General features: G+C 40.1%; 3 protein-coding genes across 7 annotated transcripts; 2 read left to right on the forward strand and 1 right to left on the reverse strand.

Moving 5' to 3' along the window:
* Window positions 1-3: 3 nt before the first annotated feature.
* atp6v1e1b (ATPase H+ transporting V1 subunit E1b) lies at window positions 4-12849 on the reverse strand. 2 transcript variants are annotated; one of them, XM_075471627.1, is made up of 10 exons: window positions 12695-12849; window positions 11033-11094; window positions 9360-9425; window positions 8272-8381; window positions 7958-8024; window positions 7752-7841; window positions 6706-6774; window positions 6374-6468; window positions 6178-6265; window positions 4-771 (listed from the first exon to the last, which is right to left on the reverse strand). In XM_075471627.1, the coding sequence occupies exons 1-10, from the start codon at window positions 12765-12767 to the stop codon at window positions 709-711; spliced, it is 783 nt and encodes a 260-aa protein (XP_075327742.1). In that variant the 5' UTR covers window positions 12768-12849; the 3' UTR covers window positions 4-708. The 2 variants fall into 2 exon arrangements, with proteins under 2 accessions (XP_075327742.1, XP_075327743.1); XM_075471628.1 differs by lacking the exon at window positions 12695-12849 and adding an exon at window positions 11208-11300.
* Window positions 12850-12917: 68 nt separating this feature from the next.
* On the forward strand, window positions 12918-17499 carry LOC142385266 (uncharacterized). Of its 2 annotated transcripts, none has more exons than XM_075471629.1 (2): window positions 12918-13073; window positions 16364-17499. In XM_075471629.1, exon 2 carries the CDS (start codon window positions 16553-16555, stop codon window positions 17273-17275), a length of 723 nt encoding a protein of 240 aa, XP_075327744.1. In that variant the 5' UTR covers window positions 12918-13073; window positions 16364-16552; the 3' UTR covers window positions 17276-17499. The 2 variants fall into 2 exon arrangements, with proteins under 2 accessions (XP_075327744.1, XP_075327745.1); XM_075471630.1 differs by having other exon boundaries at window positions 16388-17499.
* On the forward strand, window positions 17414-23459 carry LOC142385264 (transcription factor Spi-C-like). 3 transcript variants are annotated; one of them, XM_075471623.1, is made up of 7 exons: window positions 17414-17501; window positions 20122-20185; window positions 20743-21017; window positions 21178-21262; window positions 21410-21531; window positions 21631-21736; window positions 21820-23459. In XM_075471623.1, exons 3-7 carry the CDS (start codon window positions 20979-20981, stop codon window positions 22299-22301), a joined length of 834 nt encoding a protein of 277 aa, XP_075327738.1. In that variant the 5' UTR covers window positions 17414-17501; window positions 20122-20185; window positions 20743-20978; the 3' UTR covers window positions 22302-23459. The 3 variants fall into 3 exon arrangements, with proteins under 3 accessions (XP_075327738.1, XP_075327740.1, XP_075327739.1); XM_075471625.1 differs by lacking the exons at window positions 20122-20185; window positions 20743-21017 and having other exon boundaries at window positions 17416-17501; window positions 21820-23458; XM_075471624.1 differs by lacking the exon at window positions 17414-17501 and having other exon boundaries at window positions 17588-20880.
* The last annotated feature ends 302 nt before the right edge of the window (window positions 23460-23761 follow it).

The raw sequence follows: 23761 nt of genomic DNA on the forward strand, positions 1-23761 counted from the left end.
TCATTTATATTTTTATGTTGTTTTTACATTTATTCAGTAGAACATTTTCAGTGAGACACAATCAAAAACAAAACAAAAACAACCACACATACATATAATTTAATCTGGAAACCTCATTTACATACAGTGCACCTTCTGGAATGATATCACCCACCCTTTAATGTCATGACAGAAGAATATTGTACACTCGATGTAACATCATAAATTAACTCTGTAAGGTCATGTATGGCCTTCAGTTTTGTTTCTAGGATACCATTTATTTGCCTGTGATTGGTTGGAGCAGACATCCATTAGCTACACAATGCCCCATGCAACTTATGCGCTCCAAAGGTTAATGAAACTGGGAAAACTGTGACACAGGAGCTGTGTTTGTCATGGAGACTGATCCAATTAGAGGACAACCTGTTAAACATCAAGCCAAATAACCAATTCTTGACTAATCACTGTAAACTGAGACCATGGAATAGGAGCAGAAAGGGAGTAAACCAGTCCTTACAGCTGAGCACCACCCTCCATGCACATCTGTAATGTCGAGTTGCAGCTTCAAAAATGTCCCTTAATGAACAGATAAATACAGCAATACATTACACAACAACAATGCGTCTTTTCTGCATCAGAAATTTCATTTCACACATAAAGGAATGACGTCTTTCATATGACAAAATAGAAAATAAAAAGGAGTGTTTGTCTCAAATACAGTGGAGGTTCTCAGTCCAAAAACTTGCGGTTTGGGTTGGCACCGAAGAGAGCCACTCGGATTTCAGGCATCATCTGCAAACGAAGCAACAGTCTTATGAGCAGGGATGTTTAAGAAAATAAAGAAACCAGGTCAGTTAAAGTACTAGTTTTGTATGAACATATTGAATTGTTGCTGACCTTCAATCAAGCATGGTTTAACATTTGACTGTTGAGCAGACAAATGAGCCACACATTGGACCTATTTAGGTTATTAAGTGTAACTATGTCTGTTCATGCTGCAAACTGAGCCTTTTTCTCTCTTTCTTCTGTCAATTAACAAAAATTTTTTTTTTTTTACTCCAATTATCATTTCAAACCAGCAAACACAAGTCAGAGATCTCTTAAAACCCCTTTAAAGCATTTGGAAAAATAATCATCATGCAAACACTTTATCACTGCTTTCATTTAATTGATGGACTTTGTTCTCAATTGTCCAGGCAGCTGTGGCTCAGGAGTTAGGAGACCTAATGAAAGATCTGATTCAAAGGGACTTAAATACATACACTAAAACATCCACCTCTCCATCTTGTGACAAGTAATGTAACTCCTGGTACCTAACGTGATAAACTTAAACTTGCAGCAATGTGAGCTTTACACTGATCTCATTTTGTCCAATGCTTTTAAAAGGTAATTCAGTTTCTGACAAAGACCTGAGTGGTAATCTACAAAGTCTTTTATTTACCAGTCTAATTTATTGAACCAGGGGTCATTATTTGACCTTTTAAATATAGGTATTTTTAAAACAAGAACAGAGTTCAACACAAACTATAACATCACAAAGAAGCTCAAAGACAAAAGCCAGGCATCATTATAACTATAAATAAGCACAATCTAAAACATGGGTAATATACTTTGTACATTACTATATAAATGGTTGTTCTTTCCTTTGCATGAAGACTTTTTTTAAGAGTATGAAGCATGAATACTACTTTGATTTATTTTGGTGTTCATTTCAGAGAAAAAATGATAGACATAAACTCTTTTTAGTCTTTCAGCCAATATATTGTTATTATTTACATGTGTCTTCCAAAGTACATGTGACGCTGTGCAGCTCTTTGTTCAATTTATACCATTCAAATGAAAATGGAAAAAACATTTAAAACCTCCATTATCCAGATACAGGTTTGTATCCATGTATCATAAGTGTCTGACCGCAGGAGACTACAGCCATCTGACCACAACTGGATTTCATTATCAGTCATTATGAAAGACAACAGTAGTGTTGTCATCTCTTATCTATAAGCTACTCAGATCTGACTTGCTGTATGCAGTTTATTTAATATTCTTTACATTATAACAGGGTTTAATGTCCCAATTAGACATACTCAACAAAAGGCCTCAGTTAAATGTAGAGTAAAGGGTAGCTGTCAATATTTCTCTCTAGAACAAATTAGAGTTAAATGATAAGTATAAAATATATTCAAGTGAGGTACAATATGGGCTACTTTGGAACTGTACTTTGGATCAACTCTACACATTTACTAAAGTATCCATCCATCCATTATCTTCCGCTTCTCCGGGAAACGGGTCGCGGGGACAGCAACTTGAGCAGAAAACCCAGACGTCCCTGTCCCCAGCCACTTCCTCCAGCTCTTCCGGGGGGACCCTGTGGCGTTGCCAGGCCAGCCGAGAGACATAGTCTCTCCAACATGTCCTGGGTCTTCCCCGGGGCCTCTTCCCAGTGGGATGGGCCCGGAACACCTCACCAGGGAGGCGTATAGGAGGCATCCTAACCAGATGCCCGAGCCACCTCATCTGACTCCTCTCGATGCGGAGGAGCAGCGGCTCTACTCCGAGCCCCTCCCGGATGACCGAGCTTCTCACCCTATCTTTAAGGGAGAGCCCAGACACCCTGCGGAAGAAACTCATTTCGGCCGCTTGTCTCACTCTTTCGGTCACTACCCACAGCTTGTGACCATAGGTGAGGGTAGGAACGTAGATTGACTGGTAAATCGAGAGCTTCGCCTTCTGGCTCAGCTCCTTCTTCACCACGACGGGCCGGTGCAGAGCCCGCATCACTGCAGACGCCGCACCGATCCGCCTGTCAATCTCCCGCTCCATTCTTCCCTCACTCGTGAACAAGACCCCGAGATACTTGAACTCCTCCACTTGGGGAAGGATCTCATTCCCAACCCGGAGAGGGCATTCCACTCTTTTCCGGCTGGTATGAGGACCATGGTCTCGGATTCGGAGGTGCCGACTGTCATTCCAGCCGCTTCACACTTGGCTGCGAACCGCTCCAGTGAGAGCTGAAGGTCACAGCCCGACGACGCTAATAGAACCACATCATCCGCAAAAAGCAGAGACCCGATTCTGAGGTCGCCAAACCGAACCCCCTCAACGACCTGGCTGCACCTAGAAATTCTGTCCGTAAAAATTAGGAATAGAATCAGTGACAAAGGGCAGCCCTGACAGAGTCCAACCCTCACAGGGAACACGTCCAACTTACTGCCGTCAATGCGGACCAAACTCTGACACCGGTCATACAGAGACCGAATGGCCCCTATCAATGGTTTCGTAACTCCATACTCCCAGAGCACCCCCCACAGGACTCCCGAGGGACACGGTCCAACGCCTTCTCCAAGTCCATAAAACACATATAGACTGGTTGGGCGAACTCCCATGCACCCTCCAAGACCCTGCTCAGGGTGTAGAGCTGGTCCACTGTTCCACGGCCAGGACGAAAACCACACTGCATCTCCTGAATCCGAGATTTAACTATCCAACGGATCCTCCTCTCCAGTACCCCCGAATAGACCTTACCAGGGATGCTGAGGAGTGTGATCCCCTGTAGTTGGAACACACCCTCCGGTCCACCTTTTTAAATAGGGGGACCACCACCCCGATCTGCCAGGCCAGAGGCACTGCCCCCGATGTCCACGCGATGCTGCAGAGGCGTGTCATCCAAGACAGCCCTACAACATCCAGAGCCTTGAGGAACTCTGGATGGACTTCATCCACGCCCGGGGCCTTACCACCGAGGAGCTTTTTGACCACCTCTGCAACCTCAGCCCCAGAAATGGGAGGCCCCACATCCGAGCTCCTCGACTGCTTCCTCATCGGAGGGCGTGTCGGTAGGATTGAGGAGGTCCTAGAAGTATTCAGCACAGCCCCGTCCCCACCCACGGTGTTGACGGTTGACATACTTCCAGGTCTCGCTGTCATTGCCCACGTGAGCATTGAAGTCCCCCAGCAGAATGAGGGAGTTTCCTGCAGGAGCACTCTCCAGTACCTCCTTCAGGGACTCCAAAAAGGGTGGGTACTCTGAATTGCTGTTTGGTGCGTAAGCACAAACAACAGTCAGGACCTTACCCGAAGGCAGAGGGAGGCTACCCTCTCGTCCACCGGGGTAAACCTCAATGAGTGTGCCCACACCCGCTCTGCGCCTCTCACCACGGGCAACTCCAGAGTGAAGTGAGAGTCCAACCTCTCTGAAGGAGGCTGGTTCCGGAGCCCAAGCCGTGCGTCGAGATGAGTCCGACTCTATCTAACCGGAACCGCTCAGCCTCGCGCACCAACTCAGGCTCCTTCCCCAACAGAGAGGTGACGTTCCACGTCCCGAGAGCGAGCTTCAGTTGCCGAGGATCAGACCGCCAAGGTCTCTGCCTTCGACTGCCACCTAGCTCGCACTGCACCCAACTCCTTTGGCCCCTCCCAAGGGTGGTGAGCCCGTCAGAAGGGGGACCCACGACATGTCTTCAGGCTGTGCCCGAACGTGCCCCATGGGCACAGGCCTGGCCAGCAGGCGCTCGCTGCCGGGCCCCACCCCCAGGCCTGGATCCAGTGGGAGGCCCAGGTGACCCACGTCCGGGCAAAGAATAACGTGATCCAAATATCTTTTCCATCATGAGGGTCTTATGAGCTGTTCTTTGTCTGGTCCCTCATCTAGGACCTGTTTGCCTTGGGTGAACCTCTCAGGGGCTTAAAGCCCCGAGCAACATAGCTCCCAGACTCATTGGGGCACGCAAACCCCCCCACCACGGTAAGGTGACAGCTCATGGGGGAGTTACTAAAGAGTACTAAAGTAAATACAACTAAATCATTTCATTATTGATTAACACATAGTGTGGCTATGGTATTCAGGTATGACCGGTTCTGTTGCTGGCTAGAACCTGTTTCGAAATCAGACACCACAAAGTACTACCCAGCAAAAGAAAAGCAGGAAACTGAAATGTAACAATAAACCAGTGAGCACAGCTCATTGATAGAGAGCCATTTTTTTTTTAAATTCAATCAAAACTTAAAGGGACACTATGTAATAAATTAAGTCATTTATTAGCTCAAATCAACATATTCATTCATAAGTTAGTCCTCATTGGTGTAAAATGATCTCTGTCAAAAATCTCACTTATCCTCCTGAGTGAAGAATAACTTGTCTGTATCTACATAGAGCAGGTAAGCTCTATGGAGGCTGCCATGTCCTTCCGGTCTATGAAAAACGACGAAGTGCCGAGAGGGACATAAAGCACTTCGAATCGCGATTTCCCCACCAGGCCTACAAGCAGAAATGACGTCATTGTGACGTCATTTCCGCCAAATGGCTTATTACAGCCGCTAATGCTAAATAGATTTTATTCCTTGGCACATATGTCTTTGTGTTCATTAGCTTTCTTTTTGTAAGTGCATCATCTTCTTCTTTTTATTATTATTCCTATGCTCCCCCTGGATATCTTCTTTTTGGCGTTATGCTCACATTTGTAAACTGTTATTTTGTTGATTTACTAATAAAGTTTAAAAAAAAAAAAAAAAAATGCTAAATAGATTTTATCTCGTAAATGATCCCACTAATAATGCATTGATTGTTACCAAACTTCTGCCGTAGTACACATAGGCTCTTAACTCACAAAACGAGGCATTAGAAAGTTTGTAAGTTTACCGGGAGTTTATTTACCGCTGCTAATGCTCCTATTGCTAACGCAGGCTAATGCTAACGCTGCGTCGACGTCACTTCCGGTAACTCCCGGAATATGACTAATTGCATTGCTTGCACACCAAAGGAGATGTTATGTTATCTGACATGTTATCTGTCATCTGTATTCATAGTGTTGTTGTATGTGTGTTATGTAATCCTTTGTACTGTGTGTCTTGATTTCTTTTTGTTTGTATGGACCTTGAGTCTGAAGCTATAGCTTCTTGAATCTTGACACATTCCGCTTGCCGTAGTTCAAGAAGTTGCAGCGCACATTTGAAAACGTGAGGCGCTAGAGAGCAAATTCATTCAACTTTGCAAAATAAAATTGCACCACTAGATGGGGGAAGAAATTACATAGTGTCCCTTTAAAGCATGAACAAAGACTTAACATAATGTGAGGGTATACATAAAATAATTTTAAAAAAAACACACAGGATAAACTACACTGTGTTTCTTATGTTTGACTGAAACTAAAGCCTGGTTGTTAAAAAACATGCTTTAGATATGAGGCTTTCTGCATTTCCCACCTGCTGAGCCATGAGGTCCAGTCTACTCTCCAGGGTGTTGGACACTTTAATCTTCCCATTGCCATTATAGATCTCAATGCCTCCAGAACTGAAGGGTGAAACAGAATCAAGACAAGACAGATTAAATATGTATGATGCCTGATATTCATGAGACAGTTTGACTTGGAGAGGTTTTTAAGAATAGGATGGAGCTTACATATCTGGGGGGAGGAAATTGTCCTGGTCAATGCGGACCTCCAGGTTGTTCTTCACAGCTGCTTTATATATGGGAATGTTTTTCTGGATGGATGCCTGAAAGAGGCAGGGTAAAGTGCAATTAGAATTGAGATCTCTTGTGATTTTGACATCAGTTCAGTGAGTAAAAACCTCTAATGACACAAAAAAAATAAAAACTTAGAGATAAAAATGACTGACTGTGTGCACCTGGGGTTATTTTCTCTATTGTGATGTGATTTTATTCTTTGGAATAACAATGATGATGCCTTGGATGGCACCACAGTTGCAAAGTGTTTTGCACCATTTCCTCACCTGCACTAACTGGACATCCTGTTTACGGCAGCGGATCGTCACTTTGGTCTCCAGCAGCTGGTAAAATCCCTGATATGAAACATGATAAAAAAAACTTAATAGAACCTTTGTCTTTAATAATTGATCAGCATGAAGGTTACCTTGTTCGATTTTTATGTGTGTGTTTATGTGGGCAGCCATCTTTCCATTAGACAGGACGCTAAATTCTTAAACAGAAACACTGCTCTGTATAGTGCAACACACTAAAAAAGGTACCCCACAGTGCAAACTAAACTGGTAACTGTATGGTTGGTTAGTTGTAGCTGAGCTGTTAACAAAGGGACTATTTCTTGAGAAAAAAAAACAAAACAACAACAATGTATTTCCTATAGAAACAGTACACAATGTGCTTTGTGGCTTATTCGCAGGAACAATGACACAGTTTAAAGAAAACTAATTCTGCTCACATTGTTGAGATGTCACATTGTCACATGTCAAAATGAATAAAAGAAGCCTAAAAAAAATACCATACATAATAAAGGAGATGCAATCTGATTTTTATTTAATTGTATGTTCAGTTAAGTGGCAATTTAAATGGTTTTGAAGGACATTAATAAACTATATAGTCCTGTACCAATAAAAATCATCATTGAATAAATTGGTTCTCTTTACAGAGATACAACATCTCAAATAACTTATATTCTAAGTTTATAATGAATAAAAAAAATATCAGGCCAACTACTTTATGCTTTAATTTTTATTTACTGGGGTGGTTAAATGCTTATCAATTCCTGCATTTATGGTAATATTACTGGGTTTAAACAGCAAAAGGGGAAAAGTTGCTGTTATGGTCCACATCAAACGTCATTAGAAATATTATAATTTTGTTGCTGTTATTCTTTAACCACAAGAAAGCTTATTCAAAGAGGAAATAAGATAACGTTATACTCTCATTAGTCAATGCAGTACTGTGTCTAAACTTAAAGCAGCCTCCGGACTTGAGCTCCAGCTGTGTCCGATATGAACGTGAGGAGGTGGAGCTCAGGAAGCTGAGAATGTACACAAACCTGTAAGAGCAATCCTTCCATCAGAGCTGGATACCTGGCCGGATCTTTGGCAACATTACCGAGTCGCTGGCGGGCCTCATTCAGCATTTCCTGACGGTACAAACACACAATAGTTTTATATAATTCCTACTCAAGGTTCTATCATTCGCACGCCCAATTGGGCTTACAAACAAGTAATAATGATAAAATGATGCACAGTAGCTTACCGAGATCATATCATCACGGGCCTTCAGTACCTTCAGCCGAGCCTGGTTCATTAAGTTTGACATTTGACTGTGAAGCAGACAAATAACATACACATTGGAGCTGCTTACAATTTTAAGGGGAACTATATTTATCCATGTGGAAGACCTTCAGACTGTTACGAGGCTGGCAATAAAAAGGTTACTGCAGATTGAAGCGGTTAAATAAATTAAGGAATCCGTGTCACTCATACAGTGGTTTCTTTGTTCCTAAAAAGGCTGAAGTGACAAAGAAAGAAAATACTTTGTGTGTCCTGTGATGTGTCGCCATGACTCACATTTTCTTCTGTTGCTCGATCTGCTTCTCTTTCTTCTCATAGTACTCCATTATCTTCAGCCTCTGGGTTTGGACCAGACGGCCCTTCTCAATGTTGAACTCTTCCTCTGCCTACAGTGGTAGAAAAAGTTCACTCTGAGGAAGCAGGCCTCCTCTAAACCAATGTCTGTTTGTATTTTTAATTCATAATACTGAATCTATGCCAACTCTGAAAGGTACCTTTACCTTCTGAACTCCAGAGATGTTTCAAATAAAATGACATCTACTGCTAAGAAATCAATATGGAGGTAAAAAAAAAACTGAGCAATCTCCATTTAATTAGATTGAGATGTCAGCTATAATAACAACTCTATATGAGCCTTTTATCACACTGTAATACAAGTGATAACAGGGGAAACTGGACGTCTCTTGGCTGTTTTCAGGTGAAGATGTGGAAATATTGGCAGAAATTCGAACTCCATGATGTTACTGACACATTGTGCACGAGTTAATAACGATTCCCCAAAAAAACAGAATCAAAATGTTAGCTCCAAATCACTTCATATTTACATCTGCACTGAAAACGCTCAGCTTTTAGCACCCCCTAGTGGTGAGTCTCATGAAGTTAAAGACAATCTGAATGGGAAAACGCATTAATAGAGCACTATACTGTAGTACTTATAGTTTCTACATATACATTTTACTTTTTTTAAATACAATAGTGTGTGTTAACTGTTTGTTGTGAAGACTAGTTGGTCACTCAGAAATTAAATTTTTCAATCTCAATTACGATACAAACTGTGAATAAATAAATAATCTGTGAATGGCACTTTTTTGATTACACTATCGGAAGGGGGCGCTACAGTTTAGTAAGATCATAACAGCTACATCAGAGGCTCAAATTGAACGAAACCTGGCATCTGCCTGCATGTCCACACTGGAGAACGAGTCCAGGAGGTTGACCTCTTTTCATCTATTTATTCAGTCTCTTCGACAACACTGTTGACTCGCTAAGAAAAAGGTAAAATATGTTCTAAGCCAACACTGATCAGTCACTAGGTCCAGTCTCTGCCTGCCACATTGTGTAGCGATGAATACATCTTTATATACCTTTGCATCAATCTCCTCTGCCTTTTCGTTGGCCTCCTGCTCAATGAAGGCCATCATGTGCTTGATCTGTAAACGGGGACAAGAAACATGAATGAGAAATAAAGCCTGCAATCAAAATCTATAATCCACCACAACCTTTTTTCAACGTTTATGTACACTTAGCATTTTTAGCCACTCAATGTGTTGTAACACATTCAAGTGACAACACTGAAAATGTGATTTTACTGCTAATCTGAAAGTGAAAAAAAAAGAGTGCAAAAAAAAGAGTGCATCTTGGATAGCGTATTCTGTCTCAGGCTGTGGCTGGATGTCCTAATACAGGAAACAGGAACTGTATTCTTGTTTTTTTAAAAGATTTCGTTGTGTTTTTATTTCAGTTTATGACTCTGATTCTGTAATGACAATACAGAAGAGCCACAACCTAGGGATCACGTGTGAAGCCTTTCTAACACCAGGCCAAGGATATTGAAAGATGTCCGCTTTCTCATAATTACTCCACCTATGCGAAGGTGTGTCAATGTCACTTGTTTGTCTGTTATTTAGCAAAAGCACACAAAAATATATGGAGCAAGTGGTGGAGCAGGACCGAAAGGCGTGGGCCTGTTAAAATGTAGTGTTTGCTCTTCTTTAAAACAGAAAATTAATGCATTGACCTTGGTGGAAGATGCACTATCTGAGCATCCATCTTGTCAAAGAGTCTTGTTATCTGGGTGTAAAGGAACTCTGGTGCCTGTTTCTTTCACTTTAGTGTGAAATTTTTCAGGGAATGATTTCTCAGATGAGTTCGTTGACACAGAGAAAAACTTGTTGTGAAGCTGAAACAAACATTTGTTTGCACTACTAACAAATCCAGCAATTAAGTTCTGTAATAATCAATTGACTGTTCAGTGTAAAAGTGTCTTTATAACTGCTTTAAATGTCAGGGTTGCTGTCAAGAACCCTGAAGTTTGCTGAGAAAAAAATATTAAAAACAGGAAAACTTGCAAAGATTTGGATATAAGAGAATATGACAGAAGAGATATCACTTTTGAAAATGTCCCAAAAAGTAAGTGCTTGTCAATTTTTACTGACTGATGAGTCCAGGTCTACAGTGGTCGACTGTACATGAGTGCCACATGAGTGCCAACCTCATGTACAGTGGGGAGCCCTGTGATATATTTCATATTCATTTCATATATTTCAGGTTTATCCTCTTATGATCGATGAGCAGTAGAGATCACTTCTTTAGACAGATGTTAGCGCTTCTTAATATTATTTTCCATACGTGCACTGGCTTATTCACTCAAAGTTCCTCATCAGGCCCTGGCATGTGTTCATCATGTGATCATTTAGAAATATGACCCTGTATGTGTCAGCCATATCTCCTTCTCTGCACCAGCTGCAAAACAACCACTTATAAAGGTGGAAGTGGCTTACACAAACGCACAAAACCGCCATCCCAAAAAACGCTCAAAATAACCGTTTGTGATTTCGTGTGTGTATGTGTGTTTAATTCACAGCTAGCCCGCTGTAGCTACTCTCAATGTCATCGTCGTCACACACAGACGATTGGCAGAAATCTCCGTTGCTAGAAACATTTCTTTACATTTATTGCAACTTCATTAGCGACACTGAAACCCTTCTTCAGACTCTTGTTCGATGATGTCGTTCGAGAGGTTAGAATTGTTCTTTACCTGCTTCTGTACGTCGGCATCGCTGAGCGCCATGGTTGCAGCTGTCAAAGATCCGCGGGGGCCTGCCGGAGAAAATAACAACAAAAACAGCCACGGATCAAAACCTCAGACGACAAAACGAGACGTTCGTTAACAAAGAGGAGATTCCGACCCCGCGGAATAAGCTTTAAAGTACCCGAGAATATTAGGTGAGAAGGTACGAATTAATCGCCGCAGTCGTGACTCGTAAGTATGTCGACAGAGGATCAGCTGATCTGTGAAATCACATGATGTTTACTTCCGGTAGTGGAACCAATCAGGTGCGAGGATATGAAAGCGGAAAAATAAGAGATATTTTAGTTTAGTTTTTTTTAAAGTCTAATTTATCAATCAAATGAATTGTGCAATTATAACACATTTTACCGTCCATGTTCAAGATAGTAAAAAGTTGCTTAAAATACCAATTTAGATGAGAGTTATCCAAAGACAAAGCAGCAAAAGGCTATTTCAAGTCTTACCACATATCAATATCTGTGTCTAGAAGCGGAGATTTATCAAACATCTGATCATCAATGTCCTTTACCTGCTTTATAAACACTCACCTGTAACTCACTGTCACTTTTTGACCACCTGTGTCTCTCCATCTCTGACTTTATGAGTGGAAAATGAAACAAAAAGTTTCGATCCCAATTAATCTATTGGTGGATTTAGATATCGATATGCTGTCTATCATCTTCATGCCACGTTGTATTAAACCAAACAACAATTATTTTCAAAATATCAGTTACACACTATGTTTTCTGCATGAACTTGTTTTAAATTGTATCTAAATATCAAGACTTTTTGTTTTACGTTTTACTTTGTTTTATTTGACAAATTGCAGCTGGAATTGTGAATAAACTTGTAACTTATAGAATTGACAAGAATCCAGCTGAAGACAACATGAAGGCAGCAAAAAAGACTTGCGTAGAAAACTGGAACAATTGCCTCTGAATGTCCTTTCCTTTATTCTTTAGGTATGAATATTTAACAAACTCGAATTAATTAGATTGGTTCTGTGTGTTTAGTGGTTGGAGCAGTGTATATCAAATCCTTGCCTTTTTTTCATGGTTAACTTTCTGAAAATATCTCAACAAGAGTCACGTTTACTTCTTCATTTGGAAATTGATCTTGTTCTGGGTTTTATCAGGTTATTTTTCTCATCTCTTATGTAAGGTCAAGAATCAATATTCATAAAGCTGTTCACACACAATATTGCGTATCCAAAGTATTATACAGTACTGACAGAAGAAAATGTCAAGGGCACAGCAAATATTGTACACAGCAGATAATTATAAAGGGTTCAAGTGCATTTAAGGCCAGCTACTCAGTTAAGAAAAGAACCAAATGGAAAAAGCATGACAGGAGGAAAGGAATGGCAGCTTTATGGAAGCTAACTTAAAACAGTAAGGTTTACTTTACAAGATGCACAAAAGCCACATGACACAGAGGCTCCTATGACATGTCTGGCCAACAGAGGGAACTAGAGGCTGGAAAGTTCAGATTTAGAAATAGCTGGCTGACATATATTTTCCACTCGGTGTCACAAACTCCTGCTGTGCTCTCTGTGGACTCGCTGATAATCTGCTGTTTGGACAGTGAACACAAAACTCTGCTGTCTGTTTATCTGAATGAAACACTCACCCACTGACTTTCGCCGACCTTTCAAGAAACGGTGTACACACAGGCCAAAGTATGAATAAAGCTTCAGAGTCATCTTTCACTTGAAAACTGAGCGTTTACTTAGGTTATTTGTAGTGTTTCCCAGCTTGGATGGACAGCAAAGTCACCACTGACTCCTCTCCTGCCAACTCTCCTGTTATGTCATGGATTTGGGAGGTGGGGTGGGTCAGAGAGACTGAGAGAGTCTTCTGCACAACTTGTCCACCTTGTTATTCCTGTGCCAGCACCAGCATGCACGTCTGCCTATCTGTTGATTTGTGGCTTCGCCTCTGAATGCAAGTCACACTTTGATCTGCTCCTCATCCAGCAGCTCATTCAGCGCTAACCAGAGAGGACAAAGGTATGCTGGGATATTGCTTCTCTTCTTTTAATTCAGGTTGCAGATTATTTTTATTAGATTCTAATGTCCTCTGACAGAATAATTGTGCCCTGAGTCAAGACTAATGTTTGTTTTTGTGGCCTTTATTGTTAAAAAAGTGTACCCTCGGTGTCTAATGTAGAGCAAAATCAAATCTTGTACAAGGCAAAAATTGGCAAGAGGGTTGTTTTGTCAACAAAATTTCCCACCCTGACACTGAAAGCTGACCTTCTGTAAATTGCAGTTGGCGATATCACTCTGGCCTCATTACATATTAGCACAGAAAGTGTGCCCTGAATCTTGCTGGTCATTTAATTTACCATGAGTCTGTTATTGTTGGGATAGGATCAGTGGGAAGCCAATTGCTCAAGTAGGACAGTAAGTAAAGGTGGATTAGAGAGTTGGAAAGGTTTATTTCTTAGCAGACAGGGAAACAAATAAGACTTGTTGTGTGTACGTGCGTATGACAAGGTTTTAAATGCTTGTGACAAACTTTTGTGTTTAATCAGGCCTGTTGCTGGGACTGGAGTCTGTACAGGCCTGCAGGATACAAAGCCTGGCAGGAGAGACAATGTGGCAACTAGTTGGTCATTAATTCAGTGACGTCTGAGAGGGGTCTGTTTCAGCCCGCTCACTCTGGTAGAGGTGGAGACACAACATCAAGAAAGAACAAATAAAGACACATATGTTACAAAAAAAAGTAAAGTGAAAAGCTCTGAAAATACAAAGAACAGACTTCACCTTTGTTTGTAAAGGCCCGACTTTATAAAGCAAATGTTTATTCAAGGGCTATAAGCTAGTTTTGGCATTTTCCTGTTCCTAGTCAGTTAGAAGATTTTTATTGCACAAAAAGTAACAAGCTGTTGCACAGCAGGCAGGAAAGAGGTTGTTTTGCCCTGCGAGGCCACACAAAATGAATAGTGTTTCATTTCTGGAATGTGTGTGTATGTGTGTTTAAAGCAATAAAGCAAAAAATCTCTCTCTCTGAACAAGTTTCCTTCCAAAGATCATGTGTTTTAAAGACATTTTAGAGACTGCAAATGTTACTTGTATGTATTCATGTAGTGCAGGAGGTACAATTAATAAAATATTACTAACATCAGGCTCGGACAAGTAATTTTAGTGTCAATGTGGTTTCACATCAGAACTTTTGACTGCTGAACATTGCATTTTCTCAATAAATAATCAAACACTGCAAAGTTTCTACACCTGGGCAACAAAGTCGTCATATTCCTGTGTCTAACTTTACTTCTAAGTTCTAACATGCATGCGTTTGCAACTGTCACACATGCTCAAAATCGTAAAATTACGACGTTTTCAAGGTTCCAAAAATGTTACATGTCTACTCTTTCCTTTGCAAATTGCAACATGTTTACATTTGACATTATAGGAAGGTCTCGCATATGAGATATTATTTGTCTATTACATGTAAAAAAAAATGGTTACAGTAAGAGGATGTAAGATGGAATGGATGTTGGTGTCATGCAAGACAATCAAGTTAAAGTCTCATCTGACCCAAAATTGTTCAACAGCTTTTAATTTTGGACTTGGCTCTCAGTCACAGGTTGTTAGTGCTAGGCATTGACAATACAGGGCAAGGTTTAGATGTTATTGAAAATATTATTATGTTTAGGGATTAAAAACACATTTAATATCAATATTAATAGGAGACAGACATCATGCCACCTGAAGGCTTTCCTATGCAAAATAACAGGTATGAAAAATGTGACCATCCCACAATTTCTGCGGCCTTATTGGGGCGTTTCAACATTTTGGATATGTGGAAAAAATGACCTATTACACATTTTCTTGTCAAACTGGACTGCTGAATTAAACCAGCAAACATCAATTAAACTATTGAAGAAACTTTATTTTGTGCAGAATTTCATTGTCATGTAATTAATTTGAACAGGATATTACTGTTTAGTGGATTACAGTGTGACTGTTGAATAATTGTAGGATTTATAGAATCATACTAGTGTGTTACCATTTATTTACAAAGGTTAATAATATCTGTTTCTTCCCAAAGATGAAAAAAATCAGTGGTTTTGGGGGTAACACAATAAAAAAAGTACTAGAGCATCTTCAAGTTCAGCAAAAAATTACTAAAATATGATTCTCACAACACTGTTTTCACAGAGGACTTTTCTTTATATCTCTGTTATGATGCCCTCACTGCACGCAGTGTGCCAGAGCTTTGTTCATCAAAACGAAGGTAAATTCTCGACAAAGAATACTAGTTTATGCTGATGGAGAACACTTATCTATTGTGACTAATAGTGGTTAACCAAGGCCATCAACTGTTAATTTACACAATATTCATATTTAATGAATATCTACAAATAAACTCTTCTGTAAATGTAAATGTAAATTAGCAACACCTCTTTGATTCTCGATGCACAACTTGATATCAGGTTAAGTGCAAGTGTAATAGATATTAATGCCCAGGAGAGGCTGTTACAGGATTTGTCGTCATTAAAAGACACGTTCTGAGACCAGAGAAAACTCAGACATGCCTCATGCTGTGAATGTGATACAACATTAGAGTGTGAAGACTGAACATTGGAGAAATCTATTCTGGGACTGGCATGAGGGTAAAGAGTTACTGCAGTCAAAGCTGTGACACACAGCACAAGAGGGTCACCTTGAGACTTGGCAGCACATTTGAGCAGAATTCATGAAAACAGATTACATGATTACAGTGATATTCATGAATAGAACAGTTTTTCCAGACGTTTGGAGTTCATGCTGTTGAAGATAAATGTTATAACATGAGCAGAATGGAAAGTGGGTGGGCTTCTAGAACTTTAGGGATTTATGCATGATTTCTGATACGCTATTTCCATGTTATGTCCCTACTCTTTCATGTCATGTGAAGCCACTGAGTTTTCACTCTTGGCTGACAGATGGAGATGTATACAGCTCCTAAACATAGTAAGATATGCAAGTCCAGGCTATATATAACCACAGCCGCTACAATACAGAGCATCCAGTGAGCATTTTTTCCAGTGGCAGGCATGCTGACGTCAGTGTGAACACAGACAAGCAAAATAATTTGGTAATGAGGAGGGTCTGTGCCCATGTTGCACATACATGTCTGCAAAGGTTCTGTCTTGAAAAATGAAATGGTTCAGTCAGAAATTTGTGTAGCCAAAAAGCATTTAAATGAGAGAACAGAAGAACTTAGAAATGCTTAAATACACTTAAAGAATACTTTAGTACAGATCTTGATTGAATAGACTCATTTAATTTCCACCTGTATGTCTTTACAGTTTTTCTGATCTTGGCTGTCTCAGCAGCAGACATTCATTCTGGAGGGAAAAGCCCCAGTCACTTCCACCAGGGGGGATGGAGGAGCTTCAGAGGACAGATCCCTCAGCCCTGCTTCTCTGCCTCTGATCCAGGCAGAGAGCTCTGGACCCTGGCAGAGCGAGAGCCTGCTCGCAGAGTCCTGGTCCACAATGGGTGATGCTGACCGGGAGGACGCCAAGAGTGTCGACAGCAACGATGGGGCGGTTCTGGCCGGGGAGGAGAATCACTCCTCCAACTCCGACATGGTCCACCTGGAGCGAGAGGAAGCAGAGATGCTCGAGGAGGCAGAGGAGAGGAGGAAGAGAAAGGAGGAGGAGGAGGAAGAAGATGAGGAGCTCCAGGCAAGTGTGTTGAGTGTGCTGGGTAAGGAGAGTGAGCTGCTGGAGCTCAGGGAGGAGGAGCAGGACCTTCAGGCACCACAAACAGAGGAGCTCCTGGTTTCAGCAGAGGACCCGTATGTGGAGAGGGAGCCAGTGGAGTTCAGGCACGTGGTTCCCCCAATGGCCTTGCCTCCGCTGCCAATTGTCAAGCTGGATCCCCCCTCCACAACATCCACACCAGTCCCTTCAGCCACAACCTCTGAAGCAGAGGAGCATTATTCCACTCTGGGCCTTCATCCTCCTTCTATCCTCGCACCCACTGCAGCAGAGCCTCCCGAAGAGAATCTAAAACAACCACATTTCTCACAGATTCCCCTCTCAGATGTGGAGGAACAGTCTGTTAAACAGGCACCACCAGAGAAGACGGAGCCGCAACTGAGTGCTCCAAAGACCAAACCAATGAGCTCCACTGAGCTGCTGTTTGGAGGCGCTGCTTTAGTGGCTGTTGTCGGAGTAGTAGCTTATGGTGCTGTTGTCTACTGTAAAAAGTAGAAAACCTCCCTTTGAATCCCTAAACAATGTTTCAGTACAGCTTTTTCTCTTTTTAAATTTATTCCCTGTTAATTATTCCACTCTGAATTATGGATTTGAATTAGATTTTTTTGGATTCACCATGTGCTACCTCAGCTCACAGCAGAGCTCTTGGCCTTTGTTTTTCTGTTTGATCTAAAAAAAAAACGTTGCCAGTAAAATGTAAACCTGGAATTTAAAAATCATGGTGAGTGTAGTTGTAAATTTCTTCACACTTGACATCCTTTTGTGTGTGAATGCGTCTCTTGTTACCTAAACAGAGAACAACGTAGAGGGGAAAAGATTAGATATCAATTTCTTTATATCAAGCTTCAGTTTGAACTCAACTCAAAAAAACAACTTTCCATCTATATAATGTCTTACAGATTTAAATGGGATTATCAATTTGGCAATTATGAAAAATCTCAATACAACACTTTTTGCTAACTTAATGCAAAAAAATCATAAAAATGTGTTCCCAACTTTTTAAGGCAGACACAAGGCTTCATTAATTTGTTTATTTTGTGGCCACTTGGTGGCAGCACTTTAACATGTTAACACTTTCTCAGCTCACATGGACAGTTAGCCTTTAATTTGGTGTAAGATTAAGATTAATTTGAAATCCTGTTTCTGAACACCTGAAGAATGTACATCAGATATTACTGTTCATTTTAGCTCTTTTAATTAAAACGTAATTTTCCACCTTTTAAGTAAGATTATTCAAATTTTTCTTTTATATGCTAAAAAAAGTTTATATTTGATGTTAATGATAACTTTTGCAAAAGATCTCAGATCTTATTTATCTCATTTATCCCGTGCTTGCTTGCAGACATAATGAGGAAAGACCAACCGCTGAGAATTTCTAAGCTTTCTTAGCCCTGTCTTCCGATCAACAGCCTAGGAAACCACTAAGCAACTTTAGCTGACTCAGGAGTTGTAGTTTCACAACTGTTTTGTTGTGAACAAACTCAGTGTTCTTGGAGGATTTATCAGAGGAGAGCATTTCCGGCATCCTCACTTTTAATTCAGTACAAGAGGTTTGGAAATTTAATTCATTGCCTCACCAGTAGCTGCAGGAACACCCTGACTAAAACGGGTTGTTATTCAGACCCTCAGGTTGGAAACTGCTAAACCAGATAAACACATATGTTTCAATCATATGTGTGCCTCAGCCAAACACCAAACACCCTTTCAGTGTGAGCGGCATGAACTTTATGTGTCAGGAGAGCCGAGCCAAGAGATTTGGATGCAAACTATAGATGGGGAATGTCATAACAATCTGAATGATAAATTATAGGTTAAGTTTTATCTTTTGTCATAGGGCTTACACTGAGCTTGAATTATTTGTACATTTAAAAAGAACTGGCAGGAATTTGGGGGATGTTTTTTTGGTTTACAGCTCCATCCTGTCATCTGCTGGACAGTGATACCATTACATTTATCAAACACACCATGAAGTAATACCAGCCACAGGAATAGAGAGCCACAATTCTTCAACCAAAGAATTTAACAGACAGAAATTTTAATACCTTGGAAATAGTCTATAATAATAAGAAGCTATATTTTCACAAAATTTATGTTGCAGCTTATGTCCCAAACAAAACTAACTTTCATGAAAGTGAATTGCTGGAAAACCTGTGCATTCAAAAAAATAAAATAAAAAAACTATGTCTCTAATTAAATTCTTACTGCTAACAAGAATAAAACAATGAAAAACATTGCACTTGCATGTTCTTACCCAGAACACTGTGATCTCATTGATAAGGATTATATATCTGCGGTCATGCCAGCTTTCAGACTAATAAACAGTTTATACATGAGTGGCTTTGACACTTCTTGATTTTCATCAAGTGCCAGTAAATAAAGAAGAACAATGGGGCTAACTGTGCTGTGGTTAGCTTGCCGCTCCCATACCGCATCCAACATGCACGCAGCTATTGAAATGAGAAGGGGAAGGAAAGTGCTTCTTTGTTTGGAGACATACAGCTGCAGCTCTTCTGCTCAGCCAGAAAATATACTGGACCACCTTCACAGATAAACATGAATCCATTGTATTTTTCCCTACAAACAACAAATGTTGCCAGGAAATACACCTAAACATATATGATGAATGTCTTCACAGGGACCCACAAAATTACAACGGTAATGTAATAATTGTAAAAGCACTTTCAAGTTTCGAGTTTAACCAAAAAAATTCCCTTTGTCATGCATTATAAGTCATTAATGATATCTGTCAGCTGTTTCAACCACCAGTTTACGAATAAGTCGATAAGAGATCTGTATAAATGCTGTTATAAACAGCACATGCTGCTGATGAAAGATAACCACTGATTTGTATGATATCAAAGCACATAAAAAATGAAATGATAAAACACTAGCTGAATGGAGCTAACACCTCATCCCACAGTGAGCCAACAGCAGCATGCAGCTGTCAGGGTTCAGCTGCGGCCCGACAGCTTGTGGTCTCTAATTTATGGAGTTTCACCCTGAATGGAAACAGGGAAAGAAGGAGTAGGAGAGGGGACGAGGTTTGTGGTTCTTTGTTTTTATCAGCCTGCTGCACAGGCAGGAAACACACACACACGTGTACACAAATATTTGCATGCTTACACGCACGCACACACACGCACGCACACACACGCACGCACACACACGCACGCACCCACACGCACACACACACGCACACAATATGATCATTTCCTGTGAAAAGGTGTTTTTCTTCCCTGGTGGTTAAACAAAACAACATTTTAGTGAGTGAAGCTGATTATGTAATTTCTTTTTATTTCTGCTATAATCTGTGCACCATTTCTTTGTTTCCATGTTTGCAGCTCTGCACTCAGACCTGCCTGCCATCAAACTATTACCGAGCTGAAAGGGGAACTTCAGGATCGAGTCAGTTGATATTTAAAACTGAGATTAATGAACTTCTCAAAAAGCTGGTGTCTATTTGAACACAAGGGCTGGCTTTATGGGGAAAGAGAGATGCAGGCTGAGTTTAACAGTGGCCACCACAATTTTAATAATTAACCTTTACAATCACATTTATCTGAAGTCGTGTTTATAGTATTCAGGTCAATTAGACTTTAAAATGGTCATGTCTTTTATTTGTTATAGTTGGCTTCAGCTCTGTAGTGAGCTCTTGAAAGCTCGTGGGGTGCAGACTGTTGGGGACTGTTGTCTGTTTTTTGCAAAAACGTATTTATCCTTCATGTGCAATGTAATGGTAAAACTTCAGAATATTTTCATAAATATAATATATTAATAAATGATTCAATTTAAATATAATATAAATTCTCAGAAAGAAACCTAACTGCACAGCCCTGATTATACAGTAAATATGTTTGTAAGATACATATCTCGTGCCCAGTATGCAAATTCTTGGGTCAGGCTGAGAATTGTTGGTATTCTTGCCTCGAGTGTACAATAAAAAAGCTTTTTGTTGTTCATAGATTGTGATCTTCACAATATGAGAGAGACAACTGATGCCCAGGTCTGATTTGTGCTTCCAGAAAAGAAGAAGTGCATGACGTTAACACATTTAAATTGGCTGGCCTCTCAGCCAATTAATGCTGTTTAGCCTCGGACAGGTATTGCAGGTTTACGTCACTACATATATATCTATATATCCATATATATACCTGAGCAAAATGAGCACCTGCACCAGTGTTGCAGCGCTCACCTAGAAATGGCTTCCACTGAGGGAAACACTCAGACATATAAGATGGTGAGTTGTATGGATATACTGGAAATGTGCAACTTATTTGAAATGTTCTGTCTTTTTTTTTTTTTTTTTTAATAATTCATGAGAAAATTACACTGTAAATTTGCAGAATTTTATGTGCAAAATTGAAGAATTTTAATTTTTTTGTTCATATCTACCCCAGAGTTTTGACCACGACATCAACCAACACTTTCAGGATGCAATTGATGTGATTCAGCAGCATTCGCATAATACATATTGTGATTCAGGTACATATTCAGTGTCTGTTGCATTTATTTAATTCTATCAACTTCTTTGCTTTACAAGAGATTAAAATGGTTTGATTAGTATTTCAAGAATTTTTTTTGTTGTTGTTGTTGTTGTTGCTGTTTTAATTGATCACCTTCTTCTTTCAGATTACACCTATTATGAGACTCTGGGTAGCCAGCAGCCATCTCTGCAGTGTCAGATCTCCTGCTGCCTCGTCACACACCAATCTGATGTTACAGATCCCGTGTATGGCTGGGGTGACACAACTGTAAGTACAAAGAATCAGCAATTGTATTGTATGTTTAAAAGAAAAAGGGGAAAACATTTTCAGAAGAGAGAAAGTTTACTTTGAATGCTTGTCTTTCAGCATCAGTCCTGGCCTCAAGTCATACCCGATGTCTCCCTGAGCCACTCTGGACAGAATGAAACCCCACATTTCTACCCCATCTTACCAACACAGAGGAACAGCAAAGGTAATTGTATTCAAATTTCAGAACAATTAAAATCAACTGACTTTTGTTTAGCCAGTACTTAAGATAAATCTCCATGCCCCCAGGTCGTAAGAAGCTTAGACTTTATGAATATCTCCATGAAGCTCTGAATGACCCCAGCATGGGCGACTCAATTCAGTGGACGGACAGCGTCAGCGGAACTTTCCACTTTGTCTCAAAAAACAAGGAGAAGCTGGCTGAGTGTTGGGGCCAGCGCAAGGGCAACCGCAAGACCATGACCTATCAAAAGATGGCAAGAGCTCTGAGAAACTACAGTCGCACAGGTGAAATTGTCAAAGTGCGCCGCAAACTCACCTACCAGTTCAACCCAGACATCCTGCACAGGCTCGGCTCTGCAAAGGCACACATGCACCTGCCCTGCCACCCTGCACAGGAAGAGGTCCACACCCATCACCAAAACCCAGCCGAGCAGAACTACTGCAGCTCTGCAGCGACAGACTGGCAGGGCTGGTACGAAAACTACCAGCTGCAGGAAGACTATGACCTGGCATCAAGCTTCACCTCACACAGTTGCACCAAACTCTGAGCTGTGAGAGAGGACATTCTTTCATCTTTTGTAATCAAGTTTGAAAAGATTCTGTACGACTCTCAGATGATCTGGATCCATATTTAATCTATATGATGTGTCATGGTAAACTTTGAACCAATCAGCAAAAAGTATCAGTCTTCAGAAATGAGGTCCAATTATTTGTGTAAATAATCTGTAGATATAATTTTAAAAGAGGTCTAGACTTAAGTAAAAGCTTCATGTATCAAAATAAAAATGTAAATTACTGACATTAGAAAACCACATCCAATTTTTTTTCTGTTGTAATTGATAACACCTGCATATATGAACATATTGTACGTCTTTCTATGTTGACCTATTGACTGTTTAATATGGGTCCATATCTACTCAGCGCATATTCTGTGCACTGCCATTCAAAAATGTTTGTTATTTTAGTGCCTCTGGTCTACATGAAGGAACATCTCTGTAAATTTCTTGTACATATTCAAAAACCTCAGATTTACAGGAAATTGACTTAACTAGAAGTCAATGAGATTTTGATCTCTTTAATTTATCAAATTTGTTTGATAAACAACACATTTATCAGTCTCACGGGGGACGTTGTTACCATCTGTGCAGCTGGACCTTTTCCAAATTTCTTGTAAATTTTTGGCAAAATCTGAGAGCAAGCAGCCATTTAACAGGTGTTTAAAAACAAAGATTAACTACAGATCTGCTGTAGAGAATATAAATTGACACTAATTGGTAAAACACCCAGAATATATGCCTCTGCTTTGATATAATCTATTCTAATCTTTACCTTATTTTTTACCTTCATTTCTTTTTAGAGCATTTCTGTTTATAATCAACAACTTTATGTGAAATAGATACATAATAGTTGATACATAATATGATACATATTGAATATTGAAAACTTAATCACACACTGGATATTTAAAATATGTATCTTTACAACATACTCATATGACAAAAGAGGACATAATTATAACTAGATTTATAAGTAAAAAATAAAAACAAGTCGTCTCAGCCTTAAACCGGTAATAAACATTCTTTGAAATGACACAAATATATTGTTGTTGTTTTTTTTCAACTTTTAGAAAATTAAATGTGTTTACTCTGTACATATATTTGTTGTGTATTAATTAATGTTTCCTATACATTTTCATGTATTTTTTCTAAGTCATCCAAAATACATGCTTTCTCTCAACATTGCTTTGTTTTATTGACTTGAAAACTTTTCCGCAGCCACACTTTCATCATCTCTCAAAAAAAGTCAAGATTGTGTTGAAAGATTTGGCAGTGTCTCCCCTGTAATGAAATATTACAACAGGCAGACATAATATGAAATTAAGACACATCCTGAGAGGAAAAATATGCCAGCAAGTGTGTTTTTCCTGAAAAGGGAGCAAGGCGCAGAGGCTGCCTCCAGGCCAGGTCTTATCTGCTTCAGCTGGGAGGATGTGGTCAGTGCTGGGTGG

The sequence above is a fragment of the Odontesthes bonariensis genome, chromosome 8, assembly GCF_027942865.1.
Source record: "Odontesthes bonariensis isolate fOdoBon6 chromosome 8, fOdoBon6.hap1, whole genome shotgun sequence".
NCBI lineage: Eukaryota > Metazoa > Chordata > Actinopteri > Atheriniformes > Atherinopsidae > Odontesthes > Odontesthes bonariensis.